Source organism: Phascolarctos cinereus, unplaced genomic scaffold (assembly GCF_003287225.1).
Source record: "Phascolarctos cinereus isolate Bilbo 61053 unplaced genomic scaffold, phaCin_HiC Scaffold_1;HRSCAF=81, whole genome shotgun sequence".
Classification (NCBI taxonomy): Eukaryota; Metazoa; Chordata; class Mammalia; order Diprotodontia; family Phascolarctidae; genus Phascolarctos; species Phascolarctos cinereus.
In genome coordinates, this window is record NW_027555514.1 from 46,905,932 (window position 1) to 46,920,979 (window position 15,048).

The following is a 15,048-nucleotide window of genomic DNA, read 5'->3' on the forward strand; positions in this document are numbered from 1 at the left end:
AAATTTTTCTTTAAAATTTCAATTCCAAAGTGATTCTTTTTTTTTTCTTCAAAGAAATAAAAATACATATATCAAGATGGCTGAACAACTGAATCTGCCTGAAAACACAAATGACTGGACAAGTGAAGATGTTTATCAGTGGGTAACAGGAAAACTTAAGCTTAACTCAGAAGGGGAGATCTTGAAAAAGGAAGAAGTGAATGGAATGAGTTTAAAACGATGTGTTAAACAAGATCTTATTGACATGGGCATAAAACACGGACCTGCCCTACAAATAATAAATATGTTTAAGGAATTGAATTTGGAATGTTCTAAGCAAATATTGGGAGAAAAAGATGGTGAAAAAACTGAAGACCAGTGTGTGACACAGGAGAAAAGTAGAAAAAGCAAAAGGAATCAAACAGACCATAAGACAGATACCAGCACCAAACCCAAGGAAGTCTGTGAGTCATCAGAGGTGGAGCCTGCGAAAGAAACAAAAAATTACCCTGAGGAAACAAAGGATGATCTGCCGCGCACAGGGCAGTCATGTTTAACATATCCTTTTGACAAGTTCCATAAAAGCTTTCGTTACAAAGAGCATGATGTTATTATCCAACCTGAAACAGGGTTACTCAATCTTATCGATCCGGTCCATGAGTTTAAGGCTCTGACTGATACAGAGGGAGCCACAGAGAAAGACATTAAGATGAAATTTAGCAATGAAGTCTTTAGATTTGCTTCAGCCTGCATGAATTGCCGTACCAACGGCACTATCCATTTTGGGGTAAAAGACAAACCCCATGGAGAAATTGTTGGGGTAAAACTCACTGAGAAAGATAAAAGTGCATTTATTGACCACTTCTATAAGAAGATGGAGGACTATTTTGGTAAGGACGGCATTGAGGAAGCAAAGAAGTGCATTAGGCCACCCAGGTTTGTAGAAGTCTTGCTGAAGAACAACATCACATCTGATAGATTCGTCATTGAAGTAGACATCATTCCAAAACACTCCATTTGTGAAAAAAAATATTTCCAAATTAAGATGCAAACTTGTAAAGAGAACAGATGGGAGAAAAATACTGAATTCTCTCTGTTTGTGAGGGATGGCACTAGTTCTAAAGACATTTATGCTAATTCAAAGCAAAAAGATGGACATCTGAAAATATTTTTATCAGGTTTAGAGTCACAGGATGAGTCCAGAAAAGCAGCAGAAAGCTATCGACCAAAAGAAATAAAAACAGAAAGTGAGGGAAGAAAGCTGGTTCATCTTCTCACCGGAGACCAAGACTTAGATAATTCTTACTATAATTGGTACATTCTGGTGGTAAATAAGTGTCATCCAAGTCAAATTGAGCACCTGGACTTCCTAAAGGAAATTAGATGGTTTGCCGTGTTGGAATTTGATCCTGAATCTGTGAGCAATGGGGTTGCCAAAGCTTACAGAAAGACCCGGGCAGCTAATCTTCATTTTCCAAAGCAATACGAAAATAATACAACCTCAATTAATGAAAAAATTGAAAATCTGAATCTTTTTAAGCAACCCAGCTGGATCTTCTGCAATGGCAGGTCAGACATTAACATGGAAGAACATCAGCCTTTAGAACTTAGTTTATGGCTTAAAAAGAGAGCCTCTAAAGTCCGGAAATTAATTTCATTTCTTACATGTGAAGACATAATGCAACCTGAAAAGTTTTTAGTAGTGTTTCTATTGCTGTCCCCAGTAGAGGATCCTAAAGATCCTTTTATTGAGACATTTTCTACTTTCTACCAAGAATTAGGAGGAATGGATGACATACTGTCTATCTCCGTAGATCCACAAATAGGTTCACAATGGAAAGATCTTTTGCAAGTCAGATTCTCAACTACTGAGCTCACAAACAGATGTATTACTACTTTAAGTCTTGAACAGTTAAATGGCACCATTCTTACACTAAAACCTCAGACTGAATCTCCTTCAAGATTTTTGCCATCAAATGGCTCTTCTATCGTTCTTCAGAAGAAAGATGAAGACTCTATGACAGCACTGGAAATCCTCTGTGAAAATGAATGCAAAGGTACAGACATAGAGAAAGATAAAACCAAATTCACTGAATTCCAGAAATCCAAAGAGGAACATTTTTATTTGGGTGGAAAAGTTTCATGGTGGAACTTCTATTTTTCTTCTGAAAACTATTCTTTACCTTTTATCAAAAGGGATAGTTATCAAAAACTTGAAGAGATGATACGATCTTTAGCAAATTCCCCTAGGGAAACCTGTGCAGAAGTGATCAATTTGTATCATCATCCAGGCTGTGGAGGGACCACACTAGCGAAGCATGTTCTCTGGGACCTGAAGAATAAATTCCGATGTGCAGTGTTGAAAAGTAAAACATTTGACTTTGAAGATGTTGGAACACAGGTGATGACTTTACTCACCTATTGCTCAGAGAACCAACAACAGTACTTGCCGGTGCTTCTGCTGGTAGATGATTTTGAAGAACAAGAAACTGTATCTGATTTGTGCAATCACATTAATTCAGCCATTGAGGAAGCTTATATTCAATATGAGACACCTTTAGTTATTATTCTAAATTGCATGAGATCCCAGAGGCCAGCAAAGGATGCTAAAAACCCTGACAGTGTTGCAGTGATCAACAAACTCTCTGACAAAGAGAAAAGAGTATTTGATTCCAAATTTAAGGAAATTGAAAAGAAACACCAAAACTGTAGAGACTTTTATTCCTTTATGATCATGAAAGAAAATTTTGATAGGAAATACATTGAGAATGTTGTGAAACACATCCTGAAAGGGTTGAACGTTGACAGCAAAGAAGCACAATTAATTTCTTTCCTGTCTCTGCTTAATTCTTACATTTCTGATTCTGACATCTCTGTGGTACAATGTGAGAAGTTCTTAGGATTAACCAACCAAAGGGAATATTGGAGCAGAAGGTGCTTAGAAGACAAAATGGGGAATTACTCCCCAATTCTTATCCGTACCAAAGTGGTAGATTGTGGGAGGTATGAAGGAGTCCGTATCATTCATCCCTTAATTGCCAGCCGCTGTTTAGAAGAATTGAAACTCACCTCTGAAATTGCAAAGAGTGATATTGCACTGAAGCTGTTGAGAGAAAATGAATTTTATCAACCTGGAATAAGGAGAGACAAATTTGTACGGACTGTGCAGATACTGCTGCTGAGAAGGCAGAAGGAATACAGTAACCCAAGGAAGGATACAAATACCTTATTTTCTCCTTTCATTGTGGACGTTAGGAAAGAGGAAGGGAATGATCAGGTTCAGAAAGTCTTAGTTGAAGGAACTATCAGATTTGAGCATTATGCATTGATCTATCAAGCCTTAGCAAGACATTTTTATATCAATGAAAATAATTTTGCAGATGCCATTAATTGGGCAGAGAAAGCAAAGAAAAGAAGTCCAGGAAACTCCTTCATCTCTGATACACTCGGTCAAGTCTATAAAAACCAGCTTATCTTCTATAAGAATAAGATTCAGCAAGGGAGAATTATATCTCCTCAGGAACTAGAAGACCTCCTAAGTATAGCAGTGAAAGCTTTAGATGCCTTCAGAGAATCTCAGCAACACAATGAGAACAGAGACAATGAAATGGGGCAATATCCTAGATCTAAAAGGAGGGGTGGGATGTATAATACATCATGTTACTTGGGAGAAATAGAAGTTTGTATGCAGATAATTCAGCTTCTAGAGAAAGTCCCCCTTTCTGATGAAAGAACTAAGTCATCGAGAGGGGTCATTGTCCAACTTTTGTGTGGAAAGAGTGATCTTCCATTAGATCTTTCAATTCAGCAGAATGAGTATTACCCAGTGATCAAAAAGCATATCGTTTATTTAAATGCTCTTCAATGCCGTTTGAAAATGACTTTTGAGACTCTTGAAGACTACTTTTCTCTTCTGAAAGTAAGAGACAGTGAAAGGGAAATTTTGGAAGAAAAAAACCAGGCTAAAGTGAAAGAGTTACTCAGACAGTATATAAGTATATTTCTCAACTCAGAGACCATGCAATCAGGGGTGACATCTTTTGGCAAATCAGTCCCAGAGTTGATATACTGGAGAGAGTTGGAGGTCTCTAATGCAGTTAGGTTTTCTGGACTGCTGAAGTATCTCACTGAAAATCAGAAAAATGCAATCAAAATGGAAAACATAGTACATAAGTACAAATTACTAGTAGAAAAAGAAAATTCAGCACAGACAAGGGAAAAACAGAATTTCATCTTGAGCAACATAATTCTTAACTGTTTGAAACCTAATTCAAAGTTCATAGAGCCCCTGGATAAACTGAAAGAGATGCTTCAAGAAGTCTTACAACAAGTGGGGCTACATTACTCCCATCCAGATCCTTACTTCTTGGCCACCCTCCTGTTCTGGCCAGAAAACCAGCAACTAGATCAGAATTCCAGACAAATAGGAAAGTACATCTCATCACTGAGAAGGTCCTTCAAGGAGAAGTATCATCAGATGTGTCAGGCCAAGCAACCATTCATACCTTTCTACCTTGGGAAAGGTAGAGGCCTCAATCAATTCATTCACAGAGAAAGAATTGAGCAGTGTCTCCAGAATGAATCAGACTTAAGGGCCTTTTGGAAACATGGAGATGTATGGAGAAAAGAGAACGTCAAAGACCTCTTGCTTCGTGTCAATGGCAGGATTGAAAATGACTTTGTCTATGTAGACCATGGAACTAAGGAAAACTTGGAAATCCCGGTGCAGCCTGCTTTCTTGGGTCAACTAAGACGTAGCCGAAGCATGGAAAGAGTTTCTTTCTACCTAGGATTTTCCACTGGAGGCCCAATAGCTTATGATATAAAAATTATTTAAGAGGAGCCCATGAAAGCTCTTATATATCATAGCTAAGACAGATTGCACTGCAGACCCAAGGCTTTGAGGTTTTCTTGAATTGCTTCTGTATATTTTCAAAGGATTTAGAGCTGAAGGGAACCACAGAAACCATCTAGTCCAACCCTTACATTTTACAGATGAAGCAAATAAAGGTCAGTGAGGGGGAGTGATTTGCCTAAGGTCCCATAGCTAGTAAGTAGTAAAGCCAGTATTTGAACCCAAGCCCATCTCATTGTATACCATGTTGCCTCCCCTGTCTCGTTCCCTAGACTGCAGATCCCTCCAGTCTTTAGTTTGTAGCCCAATTTCTCTGTAACCCAGAACCTCATATGATATTTGCTCTACACGTAGTTGGTTCTTTCTGTTGCTTTAGTTTAGGGTATATTTAGGAAATTAAGGCAAAAGATGAAGGGGTGGAATTTGATGAAAAATATTGGCAAAGACATGATGTACATAATAACTCCAAGAACAGCATCCATTCCAGATTATCAGTAGCAATAGATCTCTTCAATACTTTTGTAAGACTTTCATATAAATAAATTTGTAACTAAGAAAAAAAAACCACTTAGCTTACAAGTCTTATTTTTTGGCTCAGAAGAGATGGTCTCTGAAGGAACAGAAAAAGTCTCAATCTAACCAGATAGTCATGTTTCCCTTATGGGTAAGGGAAGATTGTGGGACTTGGGGGGTGGAATTCTGGAAATTGTCCTACCAACATTATGAGTTCTTCCCTATTTTCAGCCCTCCTGGGAAGGATCTTAAGCCTGAGGGAGGACACTGAACCAGAGCGGTTGAGCATGACGTTTAATACAGGTTTAGAAAGGAATAAGAGGGTGGCCACAGCGTGACAGTGGGTGGTAGTGATGGTCAAGCAGACAGAGATTCTCCACAGTGCACTTTTCCCAACCTTCGTCCTTGATTTCTCTGTAGTCTCTGACACTATTGATCACTGGGTTCCATCTTCCCTTTGATACTCTCGTCTCTCTAGGTTTACTGTGACACTGCTATCTCCGGGCATACCTCCTACCTGCCTGACTGTTCCTTCTTGTCTTCTTTGCTGAATCTTCAACCAGATCATACCCATTCACCATGGTTGTCCCCCCAAGACTTTGTCCTGGGCCCTCTTCTCTTTTCCCTCTCTACTATTTTACTTGGTGATCTCATCACTTCCCATGGATTCAACTATCTTCTCTATTCAGAGGACCCTTGTATTTATTTGTCCAGTTTTCACCTCTCTTGCTTCAACAGCTGTCTCTTAGACATTTCAAACTGAATGCCTTGGAGACATCTTGAACTAGACATTTCCACAACTGAACTCATTATCTTTCCCCCTATACCTTCTTTTCTTTCTAACTTCCCTGTTACTATCAAGGGCAAGCCCGTCTTCCTAGCCATCTTCATAGTCAGCTAGGCTCCAGACCTGAGTGCTACCCTCAACTCTTCTCCCTCACATCTCATATCCATTGAGTTTCTGAGTCCCATCACTTGCCATCTCTCATACATGGCCCCTCTCTCTTCTGACAATGCCACCATCCTGGTCCAGGCCCTCATTATTACATGTGTGCTGTTTGGTCCCCCTACCCCTGGTCTCTCCCCACTCTAGTCCATCATTCACTCAGCTGTCAAACTGATCTTTCTAAAAGAAAGTCTGACTCTATCACACATAACCCACCTGCCCCCAACCCCTCAATAAATTCCAGTGGTTCTCCATTGTCTCCAGGATTAAATCTAAAATCTCCTATTTGGCTTTTAAAGCCCTTCGTAACAGGACTCCCTCTTACACCAGTTTTCTTCCATCTTACACATGTCCCACCCCGCCTCCACTCTTCAATCCAGTGACACCAGCCTCCATGCTCTTCCTCACATCTGACACTCCATCTTCTGAGCCTGGCCATTCCCACTTGCTGTCCCCCATGCCTATCACTCTCTCCCCTCTCATCTCTGTTTCCTGGCTTCCCTTGCCTTCCTTCAAGTCTCAGCCAAATTCTCACCTTCTGCAGGAAGCTTCCTTTATTCCCCCAATGCTAATGCCTTCTATTAATTATCTCCTGTTTATCTTGTATATACCTTGTCTGTATAGAATTGTATGCACGTTTTCTCTTCTATTAGACTGTGAGCTCCTTGAGGGCAGGGACTACCTTTTGCCTTTCTTTGTATCATCAGCACTTAGCATGGCACACAATAGGTGCTTAATAAATGCTTGCTGACTGACTAAGAGAAAACTGGAGGAGTTGACATAAGCACAGTTCTCCCCTGATGCTAATCTATCTATTTAAACTCCTGAGAAGAGATATGTAAATGAACTGAAGATACTCACTAGGGTCACCCCTTGAGGTATGCAAAAGATCAGGGAAGATCTTCCCTTATGCCTGTAATCAACAAACATTTCCTATATGATTTCTCTGTTTCTTTAGGTTATTTAGAAGGTGGGAAGCTACAGTCAATCTTACCATATAGTACCACCTACTGGTTACATACACATTTACTTTTTAAAAATTTTTATTTATATTATTTTCAATCTATGGAATAAAATAAGTGTAATTAAAAAAAGATTGTGCATGAAACTGCAAATCTATTATGTACAATTTGCTATCTTACAAATAAGCAAACTCCTTCGATTGGTCACCCAAATGTTAAGGTGTTCCTTGGCTTAGTACCACCTCTTCCAAGGCCTCCCTCATCTCTGCATCAGAGACCAGAAGAAAGGTATCTTTTGTTGCTTGCAAGGAGCAAGAGCGGTTAGATACCAAACATGTTAGTATTTTTCGTCCTGCAGGAGCTTCACGTGGCCACCTCTTGAATGTTCAAGAATATGTAGCAAAGTAGGGATGGGAAGATAGAGGAACTTTAACCAAGACACCAAAGCGGAAAGAATAAGATATTGCTATCACATCATTTCAGACTCTTTGAGACTCCATTTGGGGTTTTCTTGACAAAGATACTAGAGTGATTTGCCATTTCCTTCTCCAGCCCCTTTGACAGAGGTGGAAACTGAGGCAAACATGTTTAAGTGATTTGTCCAGGGTTACCCAGCTAGTGAGTATCTGAGGTCAGATTTGCACTATGGTACCACCTAGTTACCCTTGTTCAGTTCATACTCTTCGTGACTCCATTTGGGGTTTTCTTGGCAAAGATATCAGAGTGGTTTGCCGTTTCCTTCTCCAGCTCATTTTACAGATGAGGCAACTGAGATAAACAGGATAAAATGACATAGCCAGGGTCCCAGTTGGGAAGTGTCTGAGGCCGGATTTGAACTCATGAAGATGAATCTTCCTGATTTCAGCCCAGTGCTCTATCCACTTTGCCACCTAGCTGCCCCAAGAATAAGACATAAGTGCCTGCAATAAGACATAGCCAAGTAGACAATACTAGCTAATAAAGGGGCTTCCCTGACACTCAAAGATCACTTTAATTTAGGAACAGAAAAGGAACAAAATGAAAGGAAAATAGAAAAGGAGAGATGCCACAGAGAACAATTAGTCCATGCCCTATTACCATTTGTTGACTTGCACGTTTCCTAAATTGAAATGGCACTTAGCCTTGCGGGTCCCCCAACTGCCGCCACATCTGGGTAATTTATACAGGACAGTGTGGACAGAAGGTAGAACACTCATACAAAGAACTAGTTATGAGAGGATGCCCAGTCCCAGTTGAGAACCCATAGGTAAAACAATGGTCATGTTATGCCTTCATTGTAATTACTGGGCTGGCCGCTATACCTGAACCAGGGTGATAAGTGTCTCTCTATTTGGGTTTCTCTGAGATCTAGGGTTTCTGAGAAGTTCCTCATCCTCCACATGGTGCATGAGTTCTAAGACAGCCAGTGAGTGATCCCTAGGTCAGATTCCCTTCTCCACTTCCAACTCCTTCTCCACCTAAGTGAGAACTATTTCCATGCTATGGAAATGCAGCATCCTATTCTTCTAGGTGTTGCTAGGATGAGGTTTGGCAGGTGTACCTAGTGACATTCGGATTCCAGAAGGAACTGAACTGCTCCAAGCCCTCCAGTGGTCATAGTGATCTGAGCTTGTCCTGGGAAATTGTATTTAAACAGCTATTTGGTACAGTAGAAAGGACGGAGTCATAGATCTCAGTTTGAAGAGACCTCAGAGGCCATTCAGTACAACCTCGTCATTTTACTGATGATATAACTGAGGAAGGTTAAGTGACTGGCCTTAGGTCACTAAGGTAACAAGCATCAGGGGAAGGATTCGAACCCAGCTCCTCCCACTCCAGACTCAGCACTCTTTCCATTACACAGTAGGTCCTATATAAATGCTCATTTTTTCCCTCCCCCTCCCCTGTCTCTGAACACTGGATTTGGAGTCAAAGGACCTAATGAGTTTTTTCTTTCTTTTCTTAAATTTTGTTTTACTCTTGGGTTCTGTTTTTTTTTTATTACACACACTTTTAGATCACTTCCACTTTGTGGGAGGCCTCTTATAATGAAATGGAATGCTTAAATAAACCTAATAATACAATGACCTGATTTGAAAGTGCACACAGCATTCTACATCTGTAGCACCCTCCCCCACCTCTCTATTTTGTTTAAATGAACAGAAATCTATTTTCTCTCCCTCCTACCCTACTTCCCCCCATTCCATTGGAGGTGGGGGGGGGGGGACTGAAGAAAAGAGAAAAAAGCAAAGGCCTCATAGCAACTCTGCATAGTCAAGCAAAACAAATTCCATCACCAACTGTACACCAAAATATCTACGTCTCAGTCTAAACCCTATGACCTCTCGGTCATGGGTAGCAAGTTTCATCATCTGTCCTCAGGAATCATGAATAGTGAATGGAGGGGTGGAGCCAAGATGGTGGAGTAAAAGCAGCAATTTGCTTGAGCTCTCCCCCAAAACCCTCCAAATACCTGTAAAAAATGGCTCTAAACAAATTCTAAAGCCACAGAACCCACAAAAAGACAGAGTGAAATAAATTTCCAGCCCAAGACAACCTGGATGGTTGATCAGAAAGATCTATCATGCCAGGCTGGGAGAGGAACACAGTTCTGAGTAGGCATGCAGGCAAAAAAATAGGCCTCAGCGAACCTGGAGCAGGCCTCAGAGGACTGAATCACAGGCATCTGTAGTGGTCTCCAGACTTCTCAACTCACAAATGCCAAAGACAACTTAGAAGGTTAGCAGGAAAAGTCTGTGACTTGGTGAGAGAGAAGTTCAGTCCCACTTCCAGTCCCCATGTGTGGCCCTGGGTTGGCAGCTGCTTCCAGAGCTTCCAGCCCACAGACTAAAAGGAAATCAAGTGGCTGATCAGAGGGGGATTGCAGGGATCTCTTTGCTGGTGCAGGACTCTCTTGCTTTGCCAGTGTTTGGATCTGGGTCACAGTTCTGGGTGGTGATCCTGGGGCCAGGAGGAGTGCTAGTGTGGTGGAGCTTGTAGTGGTGGTATAGAGAAAATCCTCCTCACACTTCCAAGGCAGAAAAGAGTGCTTGTGGTCACTCATACACCAGAACACAGACCAGGAAAGGAGTTAATACCTTGCCCCTTATCATACCACCTTGGAAGAACTGAAAATTTACAGGTCTCTAGAAATATCTCTGAAAACAGCTGCACAAAACACCCAAAGTTTGGGGACAGTACATTCTCCACACTAGAAGCAGACCCCTACCTTAACAAAGAGTTTATAACTCAAGCAATTGGCTGAGATCATGAGCAAACCTCACAAAAAAAAGTCAGACCATAGAATCTTTCTTTGGTGACAAAAAGATCAAAACATACAACCAGAAGAAGACAACAAAGTCAAAGCTCCTACATCCAAAGCCTACAAGAGAAATATGAATTGGTCCCAGGCCATGGAAGAGCTCAAAAAGGAGTTTGAGAAGCAAGTAAGAGAAGTAGAGGAAAAACTGGGAAGAGAAATGAGAGTGATACAAGAAAATCATGAAAAACAAATCAACAGCTTGCTGAAGGAGACCCAAAAAATACTTAGGAAAATAACACATTAAAAAATAGCCTAACCCAAATGGCAAAAGAGGTCCAAAAAGCCAATGAGGAAAAGAATGCCTTAAAAAGCAAAATTGGCCAAATGGAAAAGGAAATCCAGAAGCTTACTGAAGAAAATACTTCCTTAAAAATTAGAATGGAGCAATTGGAAGCTAGTGACTTTATGAGAAATCAAGACAATGTAAAATAAAACCAAAAGAATGAAAAAATAGAAAACAGTGTGAAATATCTCACTGGAAAAATGACTGACCTGGAAAATAGATCCAGGAGAGATAATTTAAAAATTATTGGACTTGGGGCAGCTAGGTGGCACAGGTGATAGAGCACTGGCCCTGAAGTCAGGAGGACCTCAGCTCAAATCTGGCCTCAGACCAAACACTTGACATTTACTAGCTGTGTGACCCTGGGCAAGTCACTTAACCCCAATTGCCTAGAAAAAAAAAAAGAGTGAAAAAAAAACTCAATGAAACTCATATAAGAATTGTTCACTTTTTAAGAGAAAATGATTTTATGCTTTACTTACTGATAGGAAAAGAATTAAGTGAATTTTCCCTCTAAATATATAATAGCAATTGAAAAAGGCTTTGCTGCTAAATACGTAAGGTTATGAAAATATTTTAAAGTTATGCTTGGCTTTGCAATTTCCGAGACATCTTCATAGGCACTGATTTTATGTTCTACAACCCAAAGCTTTCTCTCCCTCCTCATCACTGACTCAATTCAAGCTCTCTTTTTTTTTCTTAGCATTACAAATTTATTTTATTTTCAATTCACAGAACAAAACAAGCATTTCCATAACGGAGTACAATAAAAAAGATGATTGAACATGAAACTGCAGATCTACCATGTATAACTCACTATTCCCTCCAAATATACAATAAAGCTATCATGTAAATTTCTTTTTTTCCTCTTTTTTTCTCTCTTCCCCTCACTAGATATGGTTACCATTAGACACAAATAGATGTATACATACACACACACATATATACATATAGTAAAATTATTCTATGCATACTTCTATTTATCGGTTCTTTCTCTGGATGCAGATAGCATCTTTCTCTACTTTCTATATGAGACATCTCCTGATCCCCACTGCCACTGCCAGGGCTAATGCCTTCCTTCCTTCCCTAGTAGGCTACACATTTATTCTGTATAGACTTATATACATAAATGTAGTCTCTCTATGGAAGGGAAGCTCCTAGAAGGAAGGGGCTGTTTCATATTTGTCTTTGTCGGGTTTTTTTATTCTTTTTTTTTTTTGCTTTTTGGTGAGGCAATTGGGGTCAAGTGACTTGCCCAGGGTCACACAGCTAGTTAGTGGCAAGTGTCTGAGGCCGCATTTGAACTCAGGTCCTCCTGACTCCAAGGCCGGAGCTCTCTCCACTACGCCACCTAGCTGCCCCCATGTGTGTCTTTGTATTCCTGGCATCTAGCACAGTGCCCAGCACGTAGCAGTAATGCCTGTTGGCTGTTGATATCATCTGAATAGATATGCAGAATGAATAGCACCCTAGAAAATAACTCTAGGTTTGGTGTTGGAGGAGATGGGGTCAAGTTGTGACTCTTCTACTTCCTACCAACATGGTCTTCAACAAGTTAATTAAGCTCTCCAGCTTCATCTGCTTCATTTGTCAAACAAACAAGTTGGCTGAGAATGATGGCATCAAATTCAGACAGAAATGGGGGCCACTAAACTATATATTAGGGCAGCTAGGTGCTGCCATAGTGCAGAGAGCACCAGGCCTAGGAATAAGGAAGACTCATCTTCCTGAGCTTGAATCTGACCTCAGACACTCAGTAGCTATGTTGACCCTGGGCAAGATCCTTCACCCTGTTTGCCTTAGTTTCCTCATCTGTAAAATAAACTGGAGAAGGAAATGCCAAACCGCTCCAGTATCTTTGCCAAGAAAATCTCAAATGGAATCATAAAGAGTTGGACATGACTGAAAAACAACTGAACAACAATGAAAACCTGTACTTAGGAATACCTATATTCAGCATGTTGACTCAGAAATTAACTTTATCTAGGTTTTATTGTATCTTTATTTTCTTAAATATTTCTCAATTACATTTTACACTGATTTGGACTGCACTCAGGAGTGCAACACTCAGCGTTTGACATCTCTGGATTGGAAAATCTCGGAGATCTCTTTCAGTCTCAGAACCATGAAATGCATTCCATTTTGGAAATTGTCCTGTGCTTCAAGGTTCTACAAGCCATCACATCTGTTTGATTCGGACCATTGAGAAGCACAGACTGCCTAATTTCAGGGTTGTGTTGCGGGTGGGTAGGTGGGTTTGGTTTGGTCACGAACCTGCTACAGGAAAAGAAGCTAGAATAACATTGCTGCTCAGTTACAATTTCAACGCCTCCATGTCTTCAGGGTAATGAATCAAATGGCAAGTAGTGATTCCATGAAACTATCTTTTTACACATTCTGTATTATGAAAAAAACCATTTCATCAGCAAGTGAAATTGGAAAATAGTCACAGCAACAGTTCATTAGGAGGAACTTTAGCCCCCTTGTGATGCTGGGCAGTCATTTACTATGTTATTGCATTTACTATGGGTATACAAAATTTACTGACAACGTGAGATAAGATCTCTAGCTGCAGATTTCTATGCCTCTCTGTCTTGTGTTCTGTGTCTCTAACTACATTGGAAATTCCACAAGGGCAAGGAATAAGTCTTATGCCTCTTTGCATTACCCACTTTCTCTAGCACAGTAACCTGGCTATCATGAAAATTCACCTAACTCATTATACTAGGTAGCCCCAGACAATACTTTATATCTCATCCTGCCACCCACCAGGACAGCAAGGCCTTCTCAGAATGGGCACCAATGGCCATTTTCACAGCTGCTGCAGGATGCCTGCCTTATTCTTGGCCGTGCCCTGCCCTCTCACTTCCTCTCTCAACCTACTGCCTTATCTTGTTCTGAAAACTAGAATGAAATTAACAATGCTATTAGAAGTCAATCCCCTGCCTTGTGATTCTACTCATAATTTTGTGACTGCCTAGACCTAAACTTCTTTACCCTAATTACCACTTTCCACAGGCTGGTGTCCCCCTTTGTAAACTCTTTGAGGACTGAGACTCTCACTTCTGTATTTTATCCCCAGTACTAAACACAATATCCTGGGCAGGCATAGTAGGTATTTAATAAATGCTGGGTGATTGATGATTGATTGATTACCTTGCAGGTGGTATTTGAGGTATAGTTGTTAACCCACTGCATTGAGAGGTCCTACACTGCCTCCTAGTGGCTAGTTGGGATTATTATTTGTCTTCGCTCAATACCAGAAGGAGTGTCAACGGGTGCTCAGTCAACAAACATTTATTAAGCTCTTGTTATGTGCTGGACACAGAGCTAAGCAATGGGGAAACAGAAAAAGGTGAGGAACAGTCCTTGCCATTAAGGACCTCACATTCTAACAAGGGAGATGACGTAAATAGCTATGTATAAATAAGAGATACACAGTATAAATGGAAAATTAACTCAGCAGGAAGACACTAAAGTTGAGGGGGATTGGGAAAGGCTTCCTGCAGCTGAGAAGTCACCAGGCAGAGAGCATTTTAGGTAAGAGGAACAGCCAGTGAAGAGTGAGGTGACAGAGAGTCATGTGTAGACCCATGCTCAAGGAATCCCAGTCCTTCTGAGATGGTGGCATTCCATGAATCAGGACCCTAATGGCAGCACCAAAACAACAGTATAGTTAAAAGATGGGTTGCTAGCAGCGTCGGAGGGGACTGGGAAAGATTTCATGTTTGGCAAGAACCAGCAAAATGTCCCAGTAGGTTTATTTTGCCTTTGGCCACATTTGTTTAGAATGCTGGCAGCCCCTTCTTCTCCCTTCTAGGCCCTACCACCACCACCACCACCACCAGTAGTCTGTTGACAAGCATTTATTGGACACCTACTATGTGCCCTATGCACAGACGGGGCAGGTGGGACTCCCCACAGAGGAGCCCCAGCGCCACGTGGTGGTGGTGCAGGGGAGGGGGCCCAAGGGCTAGCTGGCTGCTCCCACCAAAATGAAGTCCTTTCAGGAAGCAGGTACACAATACAACGTACTCAGTAAAAAATGAATGTGGAAAGCACTTCTGAGCACATGTGGCTTTCGAGAGCAGGGACTTTTTTGTTTTGGCCTTTCTCTGTACACCCAGTGCTTAGCACTGTGCTGGGCTGACTGACAGTTTAAATTTAGCTCAAATCCCACCTTCTGCAGGAGGCCTTTCTGGGTCATAC

General features: G+C 40.9%; 1 protein-coding gene across 3 annotated transcripts in view; it reads left to right on the top strand.

Moving 5' to 3' along the window:
• SAMD9L (sterile alpha motif domain containing 9 like) overlaps positions 1-11,697 on the top strand; it is a 48,299-nt gene extending 36,602 nt beyond the window's left edge. For all 3 annotated transcript variants that reach the window (XM_078151770.1, XM_020987406.2, XM_020987405.2), the window contains exon 3: positions 55-11,697. In XM_078151770.1, the coding sequence (XP_078007896.1) occupies positions 77-4,816 (4,740 nt within the window). In that variant the 5' untranslated portion in view covers positions 55-76 and the 3' untranslated portion in view covers positions 4,817-11,697. The remainder of the gene's footprint in view (positions 1-54) is intronic.
• Positions 11,698-15,048: the final 3,351 nt, after the last annotated feature.